The sequence below is a fragment of the Eupeodes corollae genome, chromosome 1 (genome assembly GCF_945859685.1).
Source record: "Eupeodes corollae chromosome 1, idEupCoro1.1, whole genome shotgun sequence".
Classification (NCBI taxonomy): domain Eukaryota; kingdom Metazoa; phylum Arthropoda; class Insecta; order Diptera; family Syrphidae; genus Eupeodes; species Eupeodes corollae.
Genome location: NC_079147.1, coordinates 86,955,170 through 86,978,575, shown reverse-complemented (window position 1 = coordinate 86,978,575; position 23,406 = coordinate 86,955,170). Strand labels below are relative to the sequence as shown.

At 34.5% G+C, this 23,406-nt stretch overlaps 4 protein-coding genes and 1 non-coding gene across 5 annotated transcripts in view; 1 reads left to right on the top strand and 4 right to left on the bottom strand.

Annotated features, from left to right (window-relative positions):
- Window positions 1–12,564, bottom strand: part of LOC129943217 (saccharopine dehydrogenase-like oxidoreductase) — a 35,427-nt gene extending 22,863 nt beyond the window's left edge. Inside the window, exon 1 of the mRNA XM_056052516.1 lies at window positions 12,424–12,564. The gene's annotated coding sequence lies outside the window, so the exon portion shown is untranslated. The remainder of the gene's footprint in view (window positions 1–12,423) is intronic.
- LOC129943219 (NAD(P)H-hydrate epimerase) lies at window positions 1,334–12,558 on the bottom strand. The gene is made up of 4 exons (XM_056052520.1): window positions 12,424–12,558; window positions 2,083–2,258; window positions 1,692–2,015; window positions 1,334–1,619 (listed from the first exon to the last, which is right to left on the bottom strand). Exons 1-4 carry the CDS (start codon window positions 12,460–12,462, stop codon window positions 1,397–1,399), a joined length of 762 nt encoding a protein of 253 aa, XP_055908495.1. The 5' UTR covers window positions 12,463–12,558; the 3' UTR covers window positions 1,334–1,396.
- Window positions 5,335–12,564, bottom strand: LOC129943222 (mediator of RNA polymerase II transcription subunit 28). The gene is made up of 2 exons (XM_056052524.1): window positions 12,424–12,564; window positions 5,335–6,093 (listed from the first exon to the last, which is right to left on the bottom strand). The coding sequence occupies exon 2, from the start codon at window positions 6,038–6,040 to the stop codon at window positions 5,459–5,461; it is 582 nt and encodes a 193-aa protein (XP_055908499.1). The 5' UTR covers window positions 6,041–6,093; window positions 12,424–12,564; the 3' UTR covers window positions 5,335–5,458.
- A 2,390-nt stretch (window positions 12,565–14,954) lies between these two features.
- On the top strand, window positions 14,955–15,686 carry LOC129943227 (cytochrome c oxidase subunit NDUFA4). Its single transcript, XM_056052529.1, has 3 exons — window positions 14,955–15,118; window positions 15,304–15,450; window positions 15,521–15,686. The coding sequence occupies exons 1-3, from the start codon at window positions 15,077–15,079 to the stop codon at window positions 15,578–15,580; spliced, it is 249 nt and encodes an 82-aa protein (XP_055908504.1). The 5' UTR covers window positions 14,955–15,076; the 3' UTR covers window positions 15,581–15,686.
- A 1,056-nt stretch (window positions 15,687–16,742) lies between these two features.
- On the bottom strand, window positions 16,743–16,849 carry LOC129943620 (U6 spliceosomal RNA). The gene has a single exon (XR_008781332.1). It is a non-coding gene; the product is annotated as a U6 spliceosomal RNA (small nuclear RNA).
- Window positions 16,850–23,406: the final 6,557 nt, after the last annotated feature.

The following is a 23,406-nucleotide window of genomic DNA, read 5'->3' as shown; positions in this document are numbered from 1 at the left end:
GGAAGAGGTTAGTGAAGTAAAGGTCCAAGTTTAAAATGTGTGCCATAAACTCATAAACTGAAAACTGTTTAGCAAATTTTGTTTGTGAAAAATGTGATCGTGAGCATAAAGACCAAACGATCAAGTATGAACTATCATATGCCTGAAAATGATATTTTTCGAACATACCCACTTTAACATGTGGTATGTAAACGTACACCTACCTACATTTTCGGTCAAAAAATAGCATATCTATAAATAGGTGGTAGGATTTTACACGAATAACAAAAACAATATCCGCAGCATCGATACTACCGATAAAAGTTAAAGTAGAATCTTACTACGGATGGGTTTTTGACATTTATACGAGTCTTGAATGGATCTTATGTGATTTCGTTCTAAAATGTTGGTACGATTGATATTGCATTTGTATCTCGATGGCTGTGCTCGTTGAGTAGTTGTGCATTTGGAATCATGTGTGTTTTCCATTGGGGAAAAAAATCAATCTATAACTGTTGATATTATTTAGTTTTGTTAGTGAAAATGGACTAATTGGCCCGATTTCACCCCTGTTCTGAATTTCGCTATTTTTTTTGAATTCTTTGATAAATTATTCTGGCAAATATTCAATTGTATCAACTTTCATATATAAAAACTAGACTACTGCGTTTGTTTTTTTTTTGGCAATTTCTCACTGTATTATATATGGAATACTAAAAAAACACGGCTATTATGAAATTAAAAATGTAATTTCATATTTGGAGTCTAATTGACTCCTTTTAAATAAATTTACTTTTAAGCCTTCTTAAATCTTCCCTGAGATTTTTTACTTTTCATTAAATTCTTAATATTTTTCTAGTCAAAAATAACAACGCCTTACAAAATGAAAATTCGAATTTGTTTGTAATGTTTAGAGTTTATTTTTTTAATTTGTTTAAAAATTGGTCCAAGTCAGTATTTTGTGTATGTCTTTTATTTGAAATCACAGCTCTACAGGGCCTTCGCTTAGCCTACAATTTGTTGGAATCTTTCAACAGGATTCGTACTCCAATAGCTCTCAACAGTAGACCAGATTTCATTATTATTTCTTGGTTTGCACCAAGACAATTTCGTCTTTACGCCGACCTATAGTTTTTCAATTGGATTAAAGTCAGGCGACCATGCATTCTATTACATCTATATTAATTTCCAGAAACCATTTCCTAGCTAGTTTGCTGGTATACTTCGGGTCATTTTCCTGTTGAAAGGCCTACTTTAACGACATTTCCGCAAACATTTGATCCTGATTAGAATTGCTGATCACTTCGATATATTCCTAAACATTAAACTTTTTCTAACATTAAAAAATACTTGATTGATTCAAAACGTTCGCCTCTAATAATTGACGAATTTTTATTGTTGAAAAGAAATTTCAAAATTAAAGTTTAACACAAGTTTCCGTTCCAGGATACTCAGGTAAATCAAGTTTATATTTATCCTGCAAAGGTTTTGGTACAAAACGTCCTCCTAAATAATGATGCTCCCCATTGAAATGATTAGCACACATTTTGGGAGCCGTCAACGATATCAGCAAATGTGGTTCAATTGAACATTCATCGATCTTGCCCTTTTCAACATCCCATCCGCTTGGTATATCAATGCTAAAAAAAAGAACACCAACCTATAGTTTAGTTTGAGGAGCAATCAAGAGATAAAACAAAACAAAAATAAACCTTGCAATAGGAACCTTCTTGGAAGTCATCACATTTAGAATTGGCACAAAACTCTCCCTAACCGGAGGTTTAAAACTAAATCCAAACAAAGCATCAACTAGTAAATTGTATTTTTCTGAAGCTTCTTGAGGACTTGGACATTCTTCGATGAATTCAATGCCCATACGAGTACATTGATGAGTTAGATTCTCATACAATTCCTTGGCTGTTCGCTTTGGATAGTAAATTGTTGGATGGAAATTCATTAGAAATAAGTGTCTAGCACAAACTAGACCATCACCACCATTATTTCCGGGCCCACAACAAACTAGGACAGACTTAAAACTGCAAACAAGGAAGAATTTTTTAGTTAAAACAAAGTTAAAGGCATTCGAGAAAGCGTTCAGCTTACCTCTCTGCTGGAAAACATTTAGCAATGGCATGAGCACAGCTTAAGCCAGCTAATTCCATAAGTTGATCAACGCTGAATTTGTACTCATTGAAAAGTTCCAAATCAATATTGGTTGCTTCGGTTTGATTAAGAAATTTCATTTTATTTTGTGAAGCCCAGTTTGATGAACAAATTGTCTGTAAGGGGAAGGAATAAAGCTAAATCAACGATCAGACATTTAATCAGGGATGTTAGTGTTTTGTTTTTTCGGTATTTTAGTTTTTGTTTTAATTTTGGTTTAAATAGACTAGAAATAAGCAAGACAATATGATGCTCCAATGCTCTTGACACTTAACTGTTCCGAATCTAGTAAATATATTTAAAGCATGTTTAAAAATAATCTGTATTATACTTGGTCGCAAATTAAACTGGAAAGAAAACTTCAAATTTTTTTTAAAGAAGATGGGGTCCAAGCCCCAAAACCATTCTTTGGATATATGCTGCCAATATTGACATACACATGTTTGGTATAGCGGCAAGCCCTTGTAAAGGTCACCAAAAACATTTATACCTAATACTAGTGCCATGAGGGCTATACCAGCTAGAGTCCTAGAGACATTCCTCTAGCTAACCGCTTTTGTGAAAGAATTAGTGGCCAAATGTGCACTATGTTTAATAGTGTAATAACTGGAAGAGGTCTGCTTTGATTCATAGGAAGATAATAAACACTATCGACATTGACTTTTGGTGTACCTAGCCTGTATTTTGCAAAAGCAACAAACGCAGCTGTTCTAGTTTTTGATACAAGAGGAATTCCCGGCGGATGAGATGTAGAAGTAACGAGTCAGGTGGATTCTTACTTGACCCGAAAACAACTCGACAAATGAATGTACAAATTGTGTTTTTAACAAATTTATATTAAGCATATACATTTTCAGAAATTGTTGGTGAAGCGACAATACTCTCTGTATCTCCAAAAATAGTTTAATTGAATTCACAGACAAAAACCAGCAAGACTTTTGAATAAGGAATCGGTATTCGACGTGTGAAACCCTAACCTCACCTATGCATTCTTAATCCTGAAATAATTATATTACTATTCAATTATTCCTGTTCGAGTTTTCCCACACACAAACTTTTGGGAAGCTCATCCGGTCTTCTATGGTCTTCGTAAACATTCTTTTTGCTTTCTTTCATTATTAATATTATTGTCGCCATAAATATAAATAATAATAAATAGTTTAAATAAGTAATAATTTATATTCAGTTCAACTTTTGTGTCGCGGGTTAAAAATGTGCAACAAAATGTTTTTATTGGAATATTTGAGCACAATTTATAATTACCGTCTAAAATTTATTTTTAGCGACTTGAGTCAACATTTTGAAAGGATTTATTCTTCGAAAAACTAAGGCCCTTTAAAACACTTTCACTTTAGTACGCCAACTATATATCTTCTTAGATTAGAAAAGTAAATGAGGCTTAAAGGCCGACTCAAACAATTTGCTGCAGAATACTCAAGGGATCAGGGAGCTTCATATTTTTTTAGAAGTACATAACTTAAATTATTGTTGTGATTTAGTTGCAAATATTTATTTTCTATGCCCGTCCTTTTCAAAAGTATGGAATAAAGCTTCAAGAAATAAGAACATTTTTTTAACAAAGGACTATGATTACTAAGGCCACAGAAGGCCGCAAATAATGATTCATTAGGTCGTAAGGAAGGCCATCAACATTTACTTGATAAATATTCTATCCCTTTCTATCAACCATTCCTGTTCTTCAAAAAAAATAATGTAATAATAATCATTTTTTTTGGAAATTGCAGAACACAGTCTTTTCGCAAAAACTTTAAAGTACGCTGACATTTATTGAATATATGCTTTCATTTTCGGCCCATACCAAAGCTTTATTAAAAATATTGACTGCTTCAATAGGCTCTATTCTGGTATAAGTATAAGCTGTTTTCAGAATCTTGTAAGCGCGTTCACCTTCATCACTGATCAAAAATTGGTTCGTTACTTACTTACAATGTGGCGCTACAGTCCTGTGTGAACTAGGGGCTCACCCAACAAACATCTCCATCTAGCTAGGTCCCTAGCTATACGTCTCCAGTTTCGCGCTCCAAGTTGGGTGAGGTCACTTTCCACTTGTGAGCGCCACCTGATCCACGGTCTTTCTCTACTGCCGTCCTGTGTGTGGGTGTGTATTCGAAGAATTTCCCGGTCGTAGCATTGGTTTTCATGAGCTGTACGTGACAGAGCCATATTAGTTGTTGGACTTTTACCCTTATGGCTAAGTCTACATCGCTGTACAGCGCGTACAGCTATTCGTTCCATCTTCCCCTCCACTCCCCTTCGGTGCATACGGAACCATAGATCACACGAAGAACTTTTCTCTCGAATGACATCACGCTGAGTTCTTCTGATTATGTCAATGTCTCAGCATATGCTAGTAATTGGACAGACTTTTGAAAGATAGTGCCTCTAGTGTTGACGTGTGAGTTCTGCACTATTTTTCAAGCATGATGTTAAAAAAAATCACATGACAGCGCATCATCGAAAGGTACTGTTAAGTTGTTTCCAACCTTTATGGAGCACCGTGAATTCTCCATGGTCATCCTGCACAAACGGGCGAGTTTGGCAGGGATGGCAAAAATATAAATGGCTCTATACAGCTCGTCCATGCAGATGCTCTCATATGCGGCCTTGAAATCGATGAAAAGATGGTGGCTGTCGATTTGATGTACTTGGGTTTTTTCCAGGTTCTGCAGTAATGTGAATATTTGATCGACTGTGTACTTTCCTGGTCTAAAATCACACTGACAAGGACCTATCAGGTTGTTGACGATGGGCTTTAGAAGTTCACATATTACGACAGAGATGATTTTGTAAGCGATGTTAAGTAGTTGTGCAGTTTAGAGGGTCTCCTTTTTTCAGAATTGGTTCGTTGCTAAGCTAAATTTATATAACCAATAACGTCGCTTAATATCAATTTTTCTAAGACTCTTTGGGTCTGCCTCCACAGAAATCGAAAGAGAAAAAAGTGATTTTGCCTTAATACAGCAAAATCAAATTCACTGTGAGCTATTTGCAAGTGATCTTTAAAAAGGCCTGTACTGACTATTATCAGACAAAATAAAGCTACAACCATTTTTAGGATCCCAGTGAAACTCTCTGAAGAAACACATTTTAAACTTTTTTGTAAGTTATAAATTTTCCTTGCCACAGATTAACCTTAAAGTAAAAATAAAATTAAAATGAACAAAAACGAAATTTCAAATCAATGAATGATTTTATTAATGTATAACTAAATTTATAAAAATGATTACATCAACTTATCCTATAAAATATTTATTTTCAGGAAACTACTTCCTAGACATCTTCTTCTTTAATTCTGTCATTTCATAGACTTATTCATTTTTCCATAGTTTTGCTGCATTTGTTGCATTTGCTGGGCTTGCATCATTTTTTGTTGTTGTTGCAGTTGTGATTGCATATGCTGTTGTTGCAATTGATTTTGTGTCATTCCCATTTGAACTGGCATATTTGGTGGCATCGGATTCATGTAGCCCATTTGCTGACCAGGACGAATTTCTCCCTGACCTGGAATTTGTGTTTTATTATAGCCCTGTTGTTGTTGAATGTCCGACAAACAATTCTTCCATTCCTCCAATCGATTGTAATGTTTGTTTATTAGAGCTTCTTTGCGTGCAATTTCATTACGTAGCTCTAAGTTTTCATCTTTTATTAGCATATCGGGTTTGAGAGTCGAAACTAGGAATCGTTTTTGTAGAAAGAATGCTTCCATTTGACGGGCAACATCGATGAATTTATTTGTAGTCTTTTGAACTTCCAACTCGATTTCTTCTTTATTATTGCCGGTATTGGATTCTTGTTTGGTTAATGCATGCAGACAGGATTGGAATGCTTCTTCAAATTCATCCATAAGATTGCCATTTTCATTCGATGATGATGCCATATTTGTTTTTAGATTTAGTCGACTCAAATAGAACACGAAAACAGCACAGAACACTTAAAACAAAACAAAAAAACGAGAATTTTGAAAAACGGTTTGAATAATATTGTTTTTTTTTATTAATACGAAACGAATAATTACGAAACTTTTGTTATTTAATTCTCCCAAGAAAACTTTAAAAAACAAAAAAGAACTATATATTTTACGACACTGTAGAAAACGAATATTTAAAATACAAATTTGAAACATGATAGAATAAACTATTTAATTATTTGCTCTGGATTTTACTTTATTTATAAAAATGCATAGATTCTAGAATACTTGAAAGGTGTTCGCGAAAATCATCTCAAGCAATTAGAAACAACATAAGATAAAAGGCTAGGTCTAAAATAAGAGTTGACATAGTAGGCTCGGACGTGTATGCCAAACTGTGTATAAACAGATTAATAAAGGATTTATGCCCATGAGCTTGACAAACCAAATTCAACAGAAGCTGTTCGTGTTTGAATCAGTTCCAAGTATTTTTTGTTAATAACCGAGCTTGTGGTCACCATGCACGTTAAGGAACGGATAGCGGTTAATTTGGACAACTTTCTTTTTGAGTATTAAAATCAAATTTCTATTCTCTTCTATTCTTTTCTTTTCTTCTCTATACTATTTTATTTAATTTAATTTAATTTTATTCTATTCTATTCTATTCTATTCTATTCTATTCTATTCTATTCTATTCTATTCTATTCTATTCTATTCTATTCTATTCTATTCTATTCTATTCTATTCTATTCTATTCTATTCCATTCTATTCTATTCTATTTTATTTTGTTCTATTCTATTCTATTCTATTCTATTCTATTCTATTCTATTCTATTCTATTCTATTCTATTCTATTCTATTCTATTCTATTCTATTCTATTCTATTCTATTCTATTCTATTCTATTCTATTCTATTCTATTCTATTCTATTCTATTCTATTCTATTCTATTCTATTCTATTCTATTCTATTCTATTCTATTCTATTCTATTCTATTCTATTCTATTCTATTCTATTCTATTCTATTCTATTCTATTCTATTCTATTCTATTCTATTCTATTCTATTCTATTCTATTCTATTCTATTCTATTCTATTCTATTCTATTCTATTCTATTCTATTCTATTCTATTCTATTCTATTCTATTCTATTCTATTCTATAACAAATACAAATTATAACACAATCGGTCAAAGGCATGAATATATGTACGACTTAGAGTCCGAAAATGTTATCAATATTTAATTTTTTTTAATCCTATAAACTATGTTTTCAAGGCTAAGATAAGACAGTACATAGTTCTAAACAATAAATTGTATGATGATTTTGCAAAGTACAAACAATTGTCTTCTGGATACAGCATTTTAGTAGCTTACTTAGTTTCTGGAAATTCTCATTAGTTATGAGTCTCCATTTGAGTCTAAATGAAATTTTGAGAAACTTTAAATTTGAATGCTTTCAGTTTCGAATTATACGAACTTCGATTTTAAATATATTTCAAAACCTTGATCATACGTTTTGTTTAGCCGACGCCGACGGATTTATTACAAAAATTACTTAATTAAGTTTATGACTGTTTATGAAAAATTTTACGAAAAATTACTTGACGAATTTAGATAGTCACAAAGAGCTTTGTGTGTTTTCTTTATTCTTTGAATTTAATTTCAAACTTTCAAATTTACTTAACCATAGGTGATTTACACAGGTTTCAATTTCTTCATAGGTCGTGTTTTGTATTGTCATGATGAAGTCCTTATTCCTCTTCCAATACCAAAAGGAACCCTTTTATACAAAACTTTAGTTAAAATTGTGCACAAACAATAATAATAATAAATCACAGAGTTAAGAAGTTCAGCTTTTAGTTGAATGAAAAGAAATAATAAGCTAAAATTTTGACATAAGACACTTGACCTGAAAGTTCGGGGACGCTTATAGCTATTAGAAAAATCTATCAGTGAAAATTGAAACAGGCGGGATCTGAAATGTTTAACGGATGACCGTTAATAGCAATCAGTAAATGTGCGTCATTAAATTACGGGTATGAAGTAACTGCAGATTTTAATTTTCCTTTTTCTGTCGATTTTAATCAGTAATTTTGTAATGCTGCCATTAAAACAGTAAAAAAATTGAAACGCCGTCAATAAAACAAAATTGAATTTAGTTGGCATTTAGCAGTCAGCTGTTCAGTAAAATAAAAATGTCATCAATATTTTTAGCGAGAAACTACAAAAAGGCAAAAACTGCAATTAATAATTCATGAAAAAGATGCTTTATGAACGAAAACATAGCTCACAGTAGTAAATATAAGGTATTTGAAGCAGTTGCAGAAAGTATCCTCTTGTATGGATTACAAGTATGGGGATGCAAAAAGGTTCACACGGTGGAGAAACTCTTAACACATTATGTGAAGAGAATATTTCGTCTGCCAAAAAATACTCCAAATTACGTGATTATGCTGGAAACCGGATTATCACCTCTATTTTTGAAGACCCTGCACGTTTTTAGTATGAACGAATACCGACTTGTTAGAAAACTAGTAGTAAACGCTATAGAAGACCAAAATCACTGGTACAGTTAGTGGTCAAGTCTCACAGAAGGATGCAATTTAAATTTGAATGTGGAAGATGTATCGCACAGTAAACCTCTTATTTACAAGGTTATAGCAGCGGTAGAAGAGAAGTTTTAAGCAGAATATGCAGCTGAAGCAGTTGCGTCCTTGTACAGAACAACTTACAGTAGGCTCAATCATAATCTCGCAGAATGGAACCACTTCCATGATGCAAACAATGTAAAGTCATTGCTACAATGGTCAAGTTAAGAAGCGAACTACTTAATCTGAACTGAACTTCATACGGCCCAGACCCGAGCGTACTATTTGTAATTTAGCAGAAAGAGAGAACGTCATACATTTCATCGGAACGTGTCCAACTTTAAGGAAACTAAAAGAAATATTCTTGGAAGAGACTTTTTATCAGAGGAACAAGTTCTTAGTATGAATGAAGATTTCTGGCGCTTTAAATTTGCTAGTAATTTTTTTTCTGTTTTTTAAATTGGCATTTTTAAAATGTTTTTTTTTCTTTTAATTGTTTTTTTTTTTTATGTTAAGTACAGTAATTTAATTTATTAAAGGTGTCAATCTATCTGCTATTATGATTTTTGTAATATAATATTTATGTAATAATTGTAAAATAAATTTTAAACCAATACAAATGAATTATCTATCTATTATAAATATTTTCAACATTTTTTTTAATATGTATTGATAAAATAAATTTAGAAGTTTCTTTTTGAAAAAAAAAAAATGATAGCTTTAACTGGACCCTAAGGAAGATTTTCTTCACTTATTTGCCTGTAAAGTTTATTTAAAAAAAATTAATGACCTAATTGGAAGTTTATTTTCTGGCTGCTAATTAGGTGTCGTGTAAACCTGCCCCATGTTGTTAAGTTTCAATTTATTTCTGTCAACTTTTTGTTTTTATAAGGCAGTATGTACACAGAAATATATCGGCAATATTTTATTTAATTACCGACAATTAGGCCTATTTAGCTCCGAAAATAATATCTTTTTTTCTGTTACTCTTAGCCCTAAGGTGTTAAATGCTGTATAGCAAGCTGAGTTAGATTGCCTTTATTTGTTACTAGCTTTTACCCGCGACTTTGTTCACATAAGATAGTTTTTTTTGGATAGTAGTATGAAAATACCTGATCTGTACTTTTTTGTACGTACGTATGTTTGAATTGTGCCGAGATAGGATGCGCCATAGGTTAGGTTATTACATTTTAAGAAGATAGGTTACTGCAACACATTTTTTGTTTTTCCTTCCTTGGCCAGAATTTAAAGATTTTGTTGGTTTGAGATTCGTGAGCACGCTACATATAATTGTCCATTGGAAAAACAGTTCTGATTCCAACTTTACATCTGCAACTTTGGCCTTGAGCTTTATTTATTGTTATTACAAATGCTGCTTTCAGAGGAAACTGCACTGTTTTAAACTGAAACGGAAAATCGGCTGGAATTATCGGAATGCGGGAAGTTCAAATATTTGTTCCTTTTGCTATTCCAGTCATGATTATAGCTTTTAGAATATTTCGCCGTAGGTGAGTAATCTGTAGCCGTGTACCATTACATAACATTGGTGCGTAAAGATTTCTCATTAACAGGACTGGAACACCAACCTTCAGTCTCAACTTATGAGAAGGCACCCCTGATAATTCCAATGAATTAAAAATCGCTATGGGGTATGATGTTACCTCCACGTCCGACATAAATTGTTCGTTTATCTGGCTAGCTATCTCATTAGTTGGAGCTAAAATTGCCCTCTCACACAATCACTCCCGATTGCTAATCTGTGCTGCAGACATCTCTGATTTTAAGAAGAGCAGCGGCATATTGTCCTGCTTCAGAATCATTTTTTCAATTTTCCCATGGGAATGCGTCATTTTCCCGGGTACCAAATTTCATGCAAATCGGTTCAGTAGTTTAGGCGTGATTGAGTAACAGACAGAATTACTTTCGCATTTATAATATAAGTAAAATTTACAAAAATCGGGTAAGAAGTGAAAAAGCTTGGGTTGCCTACTTCTATACTGGACCTATTCGAAGGTTTAGTTTAAAGAGGTGGTTATATAGTGCAAATATACCCTCAACAGTTATTTAATTGATTTAACTTTCAAATGAAAGGTTGTATAGAATGGCTTTATAAGGCATGAGTTATAGTCAAATGTTATATGCGTTTTTGTTTGAAATAAAAAGGTTTTAAGTTATCTGTCAATAATATAGAGTTGCCTATAAAAATTTTGGCCCAATATAAGGTTCCCGAAATTTAAGATATACATAATTATGTATAAGTTCGAAACGGAAATTGACTTTAAATTTACTTTATGTGAGGGATAATTTTCTGCCCTTGTAATTTAAGTAGTAAAACCTGGAGGTTCAATCCTATTCCAACATTTTAGCAGTTTATCGACATGGCGAATTTTGTCACCGTAGACTTGCGACTTAACGCATCCCCAAAAGAAAATAGTTCAGCAACGTTAATTCTTAGCTAAACAAAATAACAAAATTCGGTCCATTTACATACATATATTTCGACAAGAATCATGGTTTTGCACAGTTTGAAAGCGTTCTTAAATCGTTCTATACTCCTAAACAAAACAACCATTATTATTTAAAATGCATCAAAATAAAACTTGTCAACTACTCGCTACGAAAAAATGATTACTCACAAATATAACAAACCTTGGAAGTTAAATAAAAGGTTGGTATAGGTTAAATACTTCATTTACCTTCCAAGTGTCTAAAACATCCCACATCTTAATATATGTACATAGTTGGGTCCATCAAGTATTGTCACGGATAAAGATAAAATATAAACTCACTCACGAGTAAGTCCGATTGTTATTTGTTAAATGGATTTGACTTAATAATTAAATTTCGTCCAATGCACCCATAAATAACTCTACTCCAACAGAGTAAATTACCATCATCAAGTTAATAACCTAATAATTTTCCAAATTTATTGAATTCGATTGCCGAATATTTGTTTCTTATCAAAGAAAGGTCATGGGGTAATCACTATAAATAGTCAACTTAAGGTTAGCTATCTAGCCAAAGAACAAACAAAAACAAAAAGACCCGGACAAGCCATAGAGAATCATTAGGTACTATAGCAACAATAGACATGCTGCATAATGATAAGAATCATAAATTGATGTGTGATGCAATGCAACACACGTGAATCCTACTTTTCTATGCCAATTTCTTAATTCTAGGTCATGCTTCATGCAAATTGGTAATCAATTACAAATGGTCGTAGTTTCTGCTTTTTTTGAAAAATCTTCACCGGCACGTTAAAAACTTTCCATGCATGATGCATTATATTAACATTCTCAAATTCGTAATTGGTAAAGTATAATTATATATCTTCGGTCCAAAGGTATAACTAACCAAGGGCAGGAAAATAAATTAAACAAAATGAGATTCGAATTAATTTGTTTATTTCGAAGTTTGAAATATGCGTTTTTTAAGATATTAATGCAGGTATTTATTGAAAGACATTTTAACATTGTCAAGAGACAAATTTAATTTTTAAAAGGTTTTTCAGAGAGTTTTACTTTTGAACCGATGATAAGTATGAACAAACCCAGATGTATATTCAAAATAAAAATAAAGAAAGCTGAATTTTGTTGTAAGATCAATAAACATAAAACCAATTGAAACGCAATTGCAACACCATGCAGCACTTGATTCCAAAATTTCATACTTCTCAACCCGGTTTTTAACAAAACCTTTATTTTCTTTTAGTTTAAATTAATTTGTGATTTAATTCTTTATTTTGTTAATATTAATAAATTACCTGGATGTTTTTAATGAGTTTGTTTCTTATTGATAGCATGTAAGAACAAAGTTAAATTGATATTTAAAAAATCTTTCTTTTTAGAAGCGGCTTCGCTGCACAAAATACGCACTAATCACCTTTTTTGACTTTTGAGATTTGAGTTTAGTTTAATTTTTGATTTTGACAGTAGATAAAACAGTTCACAATAGAGTATTCAAATCAGTTGGTGGGTTGATATCGATAAGAAAATATATATCGAACACTTTAATTCACCTAAGGGTGTATAACCAGTACTCAATTTTCCATAGACTTCAGTTATATTTAATGGTTGAGTTACACGTTGTCTACCAGACAAACAAATACATTTTATTTAACAAAAACGGAGTAATAAGTTACATTAATAAATATTTTTTTAATTTAAAAATCTTCTTCGATTATAAGTTTTCTACATTTAAGAGCAGCAATAGAATAATTATTAAGCGAGTTCCAGCCTTCTTCTCCATTTAATAACCTGAAGAATTTAGTTTCATCGACGTTGCTTTTATTGAAGTGGATAATCCGGAGTTCATTTAGGATTGACACACCGCAATAAAGTGAAAGGTATCTTCCCGTGCTTTCATATTGCAAATGCTACATAATATAGGCAGATCGGGCCAATGTGGCATATAATAAAGGTTAAGTAATTTTCCCCTTGCTTTAAGAATAATACTTATTTTATAGATTCTGTTGTTATTTAACAGATACGATCTATTCTGCAAATTCAAATCTAAACGACCGTAGTAGTTCCAGAATATCGATGCTCTATTTTCCATACAGTACTCTTCAAAATTTTCCCAAAATCATGTTGAATTTTGACTCTAATAGGGCGGGTTGTACATTCATTGCTATTTCAAGATCAATACCGCAAGCAAGCCACTCCCACACTTCTATCATAGATCCTTTTGCTTGGATAACTGTTTTAAGAATGATTTTTGGAATTCTGCTGTCTGCCATATTCATTACTTTGACTACGTAGTTAAAATGCATCTGTAGTGTATCCATTATCAGAGGAGGAGTTCCTGTTTCTAGATACAGCATATAGCTTGGAGAGAATCGTGGAAATCTGAAAATTCTTTTAATAAAAATCGAAGACATTTTTCTATTTCTTCGAAGGAGGTGTATCCCCATACTTGAGATCTATACAGTAAAGTTGACATTGCTGTAGAGCGGAATATCTTTTGTTTTACACTATGCTGGACAAATTTACTTACACAGTTCCCGTATTGAAGAGATTTGCTCTTTTTTACTCTATAGATGCTTGTTCATCTTCAGATTTGATGTTATTAAAACTCCTAGGTATTTGTACTCCCTAACTATTTCAATAACCTCAACTTTTTGTGTCCACTTTTCGTTCTGCGCAAGTCTGCCACCTTCACCTCTAAACACCATCATTTTAGATTTTTTGAGATTGACTACCAGGTTCCATCGTTTGCAATATTTCACAAGTCTATTAACCATAATTTGCATTTTATCAACCGTATTAGATAAGATGACTATGTCGCCAGCATACATGATAGCAGGTATAGTTACTCCTCCCATTATAATTCCTTCTTTTGTAATGTCGTTTAGGTACATGGTTATTAGAAGTACAACCTTCTTTGAGACCCGTCGATTTTGCAAATTCAGCGGATATGGTATCACCGTCCCAAACGTTTGCTACGTTGCTTTCGTACAAAGCTTTCAAAACTGAAATAATTTAGCTTGATACGCCTATCACACTTGTAAATAAGCGCATTACGGTCAATTGAGTCAAAAGCTGCTCGGAAGTTGACAAAGAAAGCACATAATTCTTCCCTTTTTTAAATAGTCGGCAATGTTTATAAGGGCAAATATTTGGTCGACATTTGAGTATTTTTTCCTGAAGCCGGCCTGAAATTCTGATAGAATATTGCTATTTTCTATATACTGAGATAGACTGGAGTTTATAAGTCCTGCAAACAATTTAGCACAGGTATTAAGATAAATATTTATGTAGCTTTTGTTGGCTTCGTAAAAGGTAAGTTTTATCCCAATGCTCGTGAGACTTTTAGAATGCACTTATTTTTCTTAGACTTAGACTTAGAAGACTACACCATTCGCCACCAAAACCCAAACAAGAATGTTTTTTTAGGTTAAGTACGCGCGATTATTTTATTCGTTGCGAGAGTGGATAATGTTTGACAGTTCGTATCAACTATAATTTTTTTCGCAACGAATAAATTTGTTTTCTTAAACTTATTAATATATTATATTGAAAAGTAAAAGTATGCATCATAATCAAATAGAAACTATATTGCTATCGTTTAGTTAAGAATTTGTGTGGAAATACGTCTTCAAACGTATATAAACTCACATTTTGTAATTCATTCGTCGTTCGCTGGTCGCGCTCATGTGAATACTGCTTAACAATAAAAATATACACAAACTCGATTAATTGTGAACAAAAACGAATGAACAAAATTTAATCGATAACATGACCAATTCACAAAGGTGTTAAAAAAAGTAATCGACAGCTCGACGACGTTCGTGGTTCATCCAGCAATAGAAAAATATTCGTGAAAAATCTTCTCCGTCGCTGTCGAGGTTGACATAACAAAAGAAGGGTTTTTATCCGTATTTTCTGCTGCTTATAAGAACAAAAACTTTATTAAACATGCAAGGAATTGGTTGGGCCAGTTTGAAGAAGAATCCAGCTGTAAGTTAAAACCAAATTCTTTTGAATTATTCTGAAAATTACAAGTTTAAAAGTTAAATCTAATCATGCTCAGTCCCCCATGCTTACATAACCCCATGACATTATTCACGGAGAAAAAAAGAAAAACCACTAGTATATAAAATCCCATAAAAATAAAATAACTATTTTTGTTTAATAATTTCAAGCTTCTTCCATTGTACTTTTGCGTTGGTGTCGGAGCCCTTGGAGCTACCTTCTACATCTTCCGTTTGGCCACCAGGAATCCAGACGTAACATGGAACCGCTCCTCCAACCCCGAACCATGGGAAGAGTACAGGACCAAGCAATACAAGGTAAATTTTGAATCCAATGCTTTTCCATTGAATCATCAATATAATCATGTTATGTCTCTTCTCTTTGCAGTTCTATTCTCCCATCCGGGATTATAGCAAAATCGAGAGTCCTGCACCCAAATACGAGTAAAGATGAATGTATTTTCCAAAGAAAAGTGATCATTTCGAGGTTTATTTTAAGGATTAGAGTGTGAAATGCTAAATAAAGGTAGTCTGTGCTACTCGAAAAACACAAATGGCTTTTATTGAATATTGATTGTGCAGTTGGCTTAAAACCAAAAAACATCTAAAGCAAGTTTCAAACATCATCATTTATTTTAATAATGCAGATATAGGGTGTTGACATTGTTGTTGGCTAATGACCTAACTTGGCAATGCCTTTGAAAATAAATGTATACAATCGCATTCTGCTTATGACATAGCGTTGGTTAGAAAGTTTTCACTTTGCGATTCGTCCTTTTTTAGAAATGGAATACTTTGCATATAGGCAGGTATATAAATTGAATCGAAAGCATTAATCGATCAATTAAATCAAATAGTAGACAAGGGTTTTTATGATCTGCTATGGATGATAAAATAACAGAGTACTTGATACGGAATCGTCTTTTTGTGCACGGAACCTTTATCAAAACAAGCAAATTTGTATTTGAGTTGCATATATAAGCATTCCAATATGCACTATTTTATATTGTAGACATAACAACTTAATTGAATTTTCGTCCGTATAGTAATAGTTAATAATAGTTCCATAAAAAGATTTTAACTGAAAAGCTTATAATTAATGCAATTACTTTGTTTTCCACTTAGAAAAACAATTAATTTGAAAACCTTCCTCTTTAAAACAGTTTAGTAAAATATTTAGTTCTTGCTAAAGAATAAATACAAAATCAGCTAAGGAAGACTCAAATTCAGAGAAATTCTATTTAACCACCTCCCAGAAATGGAGAAAAATTTAATTATTAAAAAGTCAGGAATATAAAAAAATACCTGAAGAGGACGGATTCATTGAAAATATTTAGTTATTATCTGCACTTGAGTTATAAATGAAACAAAGTTGTGTTATCACCAACAAAAGGCTTCTGAATTGTAATAATTTACTTTGAAAAAATAAATCTATTTGTGAAGATCCTTAAACATTAAAAATCCAATACAATTTACAAGTAGCTTACACGCTGGCACAAACAACGTTTCTTCCTTCTTTCGAAATGAGCCAAACATTGCCACCATCTGGTTTAAACATGACGTCAAGACGTGGCGACGAGAGTAACTTTTTGTATAACTAAATTTTCACAAAAAATGTGGAACGCTTCACGATTTTGCGTGTCATCCTTGCGCAGGGGCCATGCTAATCTTCTCTGTATCGTTCCAATTTTAGTATATGTTCTGCCGAAGCAAGAACGATGTTATCAAGTTATAAGTAGTACTAGTTCCAAACTTTATCTAAAATAATACTGTGAATCATATTTATTAACTGCAATATTTGATATAAATATTTTCTTCTATTCAATACACAAACCATATATAGTACTGAGGAGACAAAATTTAAAATTTAACAGTTTTCTGATTTAATGGAGATTCGTCATTTATTCTATTTTACGCTTAAAGTAGAAAAATGTCAATAATTACAGAAATGTAAGAATAAATTTGTAATTAAGGGGAAAAGGGAAACCATAATGGTGGGCCTCTAGCTAGACTCGTTCAGAAGAGAATGTAAGAAAATCTTTGAACGAGCCAATGCCATAAGACCAGCTTTTCACTGGAATTCTTATAAAGGATACTAAAGAAGTTATAGGAAGGCGCTAAAGAAATCTAAGTGATTTTCCTGGCCGTCCTTTTGTGGGACAATGGAAGAAACTTTCGAGGGCCTCGTCGCAATGTTTAAAACCGTTCCACTGACATCACGCTATGATCTTCCGATTATGTCAATATCATCTGCATATCCGAATAACTAGATGTACCTTTGGAAGATTGTGCCTCTAGTGTTAACGGTTGAGTTTTGCAATATTCTTTTCAGAACGATGTTGAAGAAGTCGCCCTTTTTTTCACATGAAATACATCGGCGAGATCTTTGATGACCTTGCTCGTCATTTTGCACAAACCGATAAGTTTGACAGGGGCGCCAAAACTAGACATTGCTCTGTACAGCTCTTCCCTATGGATGCTTTCATACTCGGCTTTTTCTCCAAGATCTGCCGTAGTGTGATTATTTGGTCGATAAAGGACTTTCCTTGTCTGAAGCCACTCTGATAAGGACCTATCGATTGTTGACGAACAGGTTTAGACGCTCACATAATACGGCAGAGAGGACCTTATATACAATGTTAAGGAGACTGCAGCGATGCTGTCAGCTCCAGCAGCTTTGTGTGACTTCAGCTATCTTCACTTCGTCAAGGTCAGGTAGGTAGAATTGTTGATCTGCGTCGCCTAAGTTGAGTGATTCTATCTCCCTTGCAGTCGAATTGGGTTCGTCATCGCCGATATATAATTTGGAGAAGTGTTCTTTCCATGTTCTCAACAAAAATACTCCATTACCAAGATCGGAATCTCAGACTAACATTTCGGTTTGCCTACAAGCTAACTGCCCAATAAATGTGAGAAAGTGTGCGTTAAACGATGCAAAAATCAAACACATTCTCACATTTAGTGTTCCGGCCCATCAAAATGCTTCATTTTAGTCCTCAGGCACATCTAAATGCTCCATTTTGGTCTTCGTTCAAAAACGAAACAATCCTAGCTAACATAATCTGAAGTGCTGACATGGTCTTAAATTGAAAGATTTGTATAGCTTTTTAATTTCAATCCAAATTAATGTTGTAAATGCATATTAAATAAAATAAAATTGACCAAATACATATTTAATGATTTATTAGTGCTGTATTTTGTTGACTTAAATTATTTGCGAACGCAGTATGAGCTGCAATTGGTTAAGTGGCTGTAAAACAACAAAACAGAACATTTTTTCACCTGTAGCTTGCTTAGACCAGCAGCATTTTTTTTTTGCCGAAGTTAGAAGTTCAGGTGGAAACAATAGGCGGGTGCCTCCGTATTTTTTTGTACAGACAATGCTACGAGAAGCATACTTGTGAAGTTCCATTGCAATCTTAAGCGAGTTCAGATTCCACAATTAGATTAGTAGATATTTTCATCATTCAAGCAGTTCATTAATTGCAAGACCAAATTTTACTTTTGTTTGTTGCAGGAATATTTCTGAAAATTTCTTTTTGAGGGACTGTGTTAGAGTTAGAATTTTGTTTGTAGTTAGATTTTGGAATACAAATTTGAGGGAACCATGTTTTAAAAATAAGTTGCTTTGTGTAAAGCATCTTTAAGGAATAGAAATAGGCAATATGGTTACATACAATACCAACTAAATGAGTGCAATAAATAGATTTAAGTAACTTTTTCTATGTGGAAACCGAAAACCCAAAAATTGGCTGCAATAAATGCAAATTTTTTTCTAAAAAGATGATGATTCTAAACTCTATTTTATATCTAAAAACTATTGTTTATGTATATTTTCTTCTATTTTCCGCATTTATAAAAAGTAATCTACGGTAGTATTTATTATATTACGAAAAACAAAAACATATACGTACATAAAACTCATTAATTTGTTTTCATTATTAGCAGCATTTTTACTAAACAATTCCTTCAAACAATAATAAGTAAACTTGAATTTTGGTAACTTAACATTTTTAAGGAGTGAATGAAAATTGTATTTTACATTAAACTTTGGGAATTCACTTAAAGAAACTTCTGTACGTCAACAGTAAACATTTTTTTTTTTTTTTTCAAATTAATTTTTATTTAATTCAATCTTAAACCTATCTTAAAGCTAGACAAAAATTCATAAAACTAGCCTAATTATCCATAACTTACAACTAACTTAATGGTCCCATACGGACACTCTAAGTTAAACTATAACACTTAAAACTAATGCCTTTCGGAGATCTACTTTACTTCATTTAAATTTTATTTATTTTTGTATTTATTAGAAAAGTTGAAAAAAAACTAATATCAATATCTTTTTTTATTTTTACTTACAAACTACTTAAAATAAGGTCCTAAAATAAAACTTAAAACTAACTTAAACTACCTATTCTACCTATAAACTACTTAAAACTAGAACAACCACAGCAGCAAATCTAACTACCTAACATTTTTGGTTTTCATATTTCGTTGTCTTTTTTTTTTTTTTTTTTTTATTTTTATTTATTATTTTTTAATGTTTTTTTCTTTTTTTTAATATTTTTTTTTTTAATGTTTTTTTTTTATTTTTTTTTTGTTTTTTTTTTTATTTTTTTTTTTCGTGCCACCATGCCTATTCTACTTAAAACTAAACCCTAAATATAAAACAAGTATGTAAGCCGGCCAAGGCTTAAAACCCCATCCCGACTACCCACTATCAAGTGCCGATTGAAGCCACCAAAACTGGTTCTCCTGCTTCACCCTATCAGTTCGGTCCCGTTCGGACACAGCCCTACTGAACCGAAGGAGCTCTGCTCCGCCTTGTGCCATGACGTCCCGATTGTACAGGAGTCGCCTATTCACGGTTCTTCGTCTGACGTGGTAGATTAACGGAACTGCCAATCTATCCTGTATCAGACCGCATTTGTCTAAAAAGAGGAATGCCTCTGGTGGAATGAACCCGCTCAAGCGTGCACTTTCAAAATACTCGTCGTTCGGATAGAACGCCCCGAAAATTAAATTGTTGGTCGAAGACATAGCTCTTGCAATGTGACCTCGAACGAGTCTTATCACGAAATTGTCAATTCTGTTGATTCGAGCCCCGTTGTATAGGACCTCGTTGGAAAAATAATGCACATAAGAAGACTCGGCTGTTCGATATAAGCCGGTACAGCGTCTTAAACACTGCCGCTCGAACACCCGAAACTTCTCCATCTGGGAAGGGGCAACGCTGAACCACACAGGACAACCATAAACGATCATCGGCCGTATAAGGGCCATGTAGCAAATTACCTTCACTCTGGGGTCAAGCCGACTGCTAAAAAACAGCCGTTTCGTCAGAGCGAAGGCTCCTCTGGCCCTGGTCAGAGCAGCATTTATATGTCTGTCGAAATATAAATACTGATCTAACCAGATACCGAGGTACTTCACTACACTTTTGCTCGCCAATGGCTGCCCGTGAAGATCAACGATGACCATCTTGCGCCAATTCTTACACGTATCCCTCGTGGCCCCAGCCAACGGAGTCCGGAACAGAATTGTCTCTGACTTCTGGACATTTATTTTCAGTTTCCAGTCGTCGCAATATCGCTGAATCTTGTCGAAATCACGCTGCAAGAGAATTCTAATAACCTCAACCTTTCGGGCCGTTCTGTACGCAATTAGATCGTCGGCGTACGCAATTGCCTTTGTTGGAGTTGGAGTTGTCCTTTCCCTTTTTCGGGAGAGGATGAACCACAGCAGTCTTCCAATGCACTGGATAATATGCATTATTCAGTGCATTGTTGAAGAGTGTGGTGTAAATGTCAATTGCTTCCATCGGTAAATGTCTTAGTACAACGTTGGATATACCATCGACACCTGCTGACTTTTTGTTTTTTATTGAATTGAAGATGAGCTGAAGCTCAACCTTCGTCACTAACAAGGGACTTGGTCCCGTTTGCTCGGCGATTATGGCATTTGCCAAGGAATCGTCATTGAACCGCATGAAACCGCGGTTCTCAGATCGCCAATGTGTGATATCATTACGGAGGTAAAAGTGATTAAGTAGGGCTCTGTTTTCCAGGTCGTGGTTGGGGCGAATGCTAACATTCACCTTGTACACTTGCTGGAAAGCAGCTCCCACCGCCTCCACTTTTTCCTTCGGATCTTCAATTATATAAAAGTCATCGTCAAAGATGGCTTCTTCTGGATCTATTTGCGCTGTCATGAGTACGTCTCTGTTTTCTTCGGTTCTTTGGAGTTTCAGACTCGGAAGGTCATTGTCGTTCTTTTTTCTGAATATCTTGTTGATTTTAGGGAACATACTAGGGTCGCTCGAATTAACTGACCGGATCTTGCGGTCCCAGTACTTGTTAATTGATAGCCTGTAGTTCTCCTTAATCAACAGATTGACATTTTTTATTGACGACTTCAGTGTCCTAACCTCCAAGTCGTGTGGGTCTGTAAGTCGTCTGTACAAATTTTTGAGTCTTGTCAGTAAGCCACTCTTGTGCTTTCGCAGTGCTTCAATTGTCGCGTTTCTGTAAGCGTCCATTTGGTCCCGTTCTCTGTACTTTGGGATTGTCCGTTCCATCGTTCGTTTTATTGTTTCGTCCATCTGTTGTAAGTGTTGGTCAATTTCTGTATTTGTCAGGTTTCTGTTGTTTGGTGGGGCTATGTCACTCGAACGAAGTTCTCTCGCTAAGTCGTTGGTGAAACGAGGCCAACGCATCTTACTGTAATTGTAAGAGTGTGTTGCAACGTATTCCTCAAACTCCACGCGTTCGTTCGGAATCTGCAATACAGCAGCCAGTCCACAGTGATCACTGTCGTACTCGACTGTCTGTAAGCAGTTTCGAGAATGATTACTCACTTTGTCTGTTACTGTCAGTCTAGTGTCGTACAGCAAAAGGTCCAGAAAGGAGCCGCTTCTTGGATACGATGGCCTTTCAGTAGCCAGCAGGTCGACGCCATATTCAACGCTGTAAAGATTCATCAAATTAAAAAGATGATTACCTCTGGGATTACTATGTTGATTTCCCCAATCTTCATGTTTTGCGTTCAAATCACCGGCCAAGATAAAATAGTTTTCTTCCAAGCTCAGTTTAAGTTCCCTAAAAACAATCTCGAGTTCTGAAGCAAAGTAAGTAACCTGCGGAGCTCCAGCCGCATAAGCCGCAATCATATACATCCGCTTCCCTTGAGAGAGAGAGATGCATACGACGCAAACTTCTAGCGTCTTGAGCTTTCGCAATTCATTGTTGTATATGACTTTATAATTAATGCCTTTTCGTATAAAGAGAGCGACACCGCCCCCTTGAGTGGAGTCGGGCCGGTCTCTTCTTACGATATTGTAATTTTTATGAGTCAATTTGTGGTTGTGGTTTAGCTTAGTTTCGCTAGCCATAAACACATCGGGACTGTAGTCTTTCAACACTTGGAACATATTGGCTCTTCGTTCAATCCTAATCAGTGAATTTACATTCACAGCTAGGACTTTTAGGCGCGTCTCCGGCAGCGCGCCCATTATGGTCTTAGTTGCGCCAGGCCAGGCAACAAAGAGTAGAGATGATCTACCCTTTTGCCTTGCTCCTTTATCTGACTTTGCAGTCCTGTTAGTTGACCTTGAATGCTCAACAACAAGGCTACAATGTCAGGCTGCACCTCTGGTGCCTTAGGCACAGGGGCCTTTGGGGCAACCGTTGGTGGAGCCTGTCTCGTGTTTCCACTCCCTGACACCATTTGGGCGTAAGAGAATTTGGGATCCACGAATTTTTGTGTTGGAGCCTGTCGAACTGTTCGACTTTTTTCGGCTTTTTGACTGGCCTGTTTTTGCTTCATTTGTTGGACCTTAGGGCAACCCCTATAGTTAGCCGGGTGCCCTTGGTTTCCACAAAGGACACACTTGAGCAGGGTCAAATCCTCAACCCGCTCATTCCCCAGCTTGCACTCTCCTTCTTTGTGGGTTTCTCCGCACCTCACACAACGCAACTGCATATTGCAGTTGGCATTGGCATGGCCAAACCTCTGGCAGTTAGTACATTGTAAAATGCCGTCGTGCCTTTTTAATGTATCCCATCGTGCAGTTTGATAGTCGAGAGATGTGATTTTCTTCACACTACCAAAACTGCTTTGGGGCGATAATGTTACCAAGAACATTGGCAGCCTATAACCCTCCCGCCTGGACTTCACCGTAGTGAACGGCTTGACCCCGATAAAATCGAGATCGTCCGTGGCTTTTTGACGGAGCTCAGCTAAGAGCTCCTCTGGTTCCGTGCAGGAACTTAT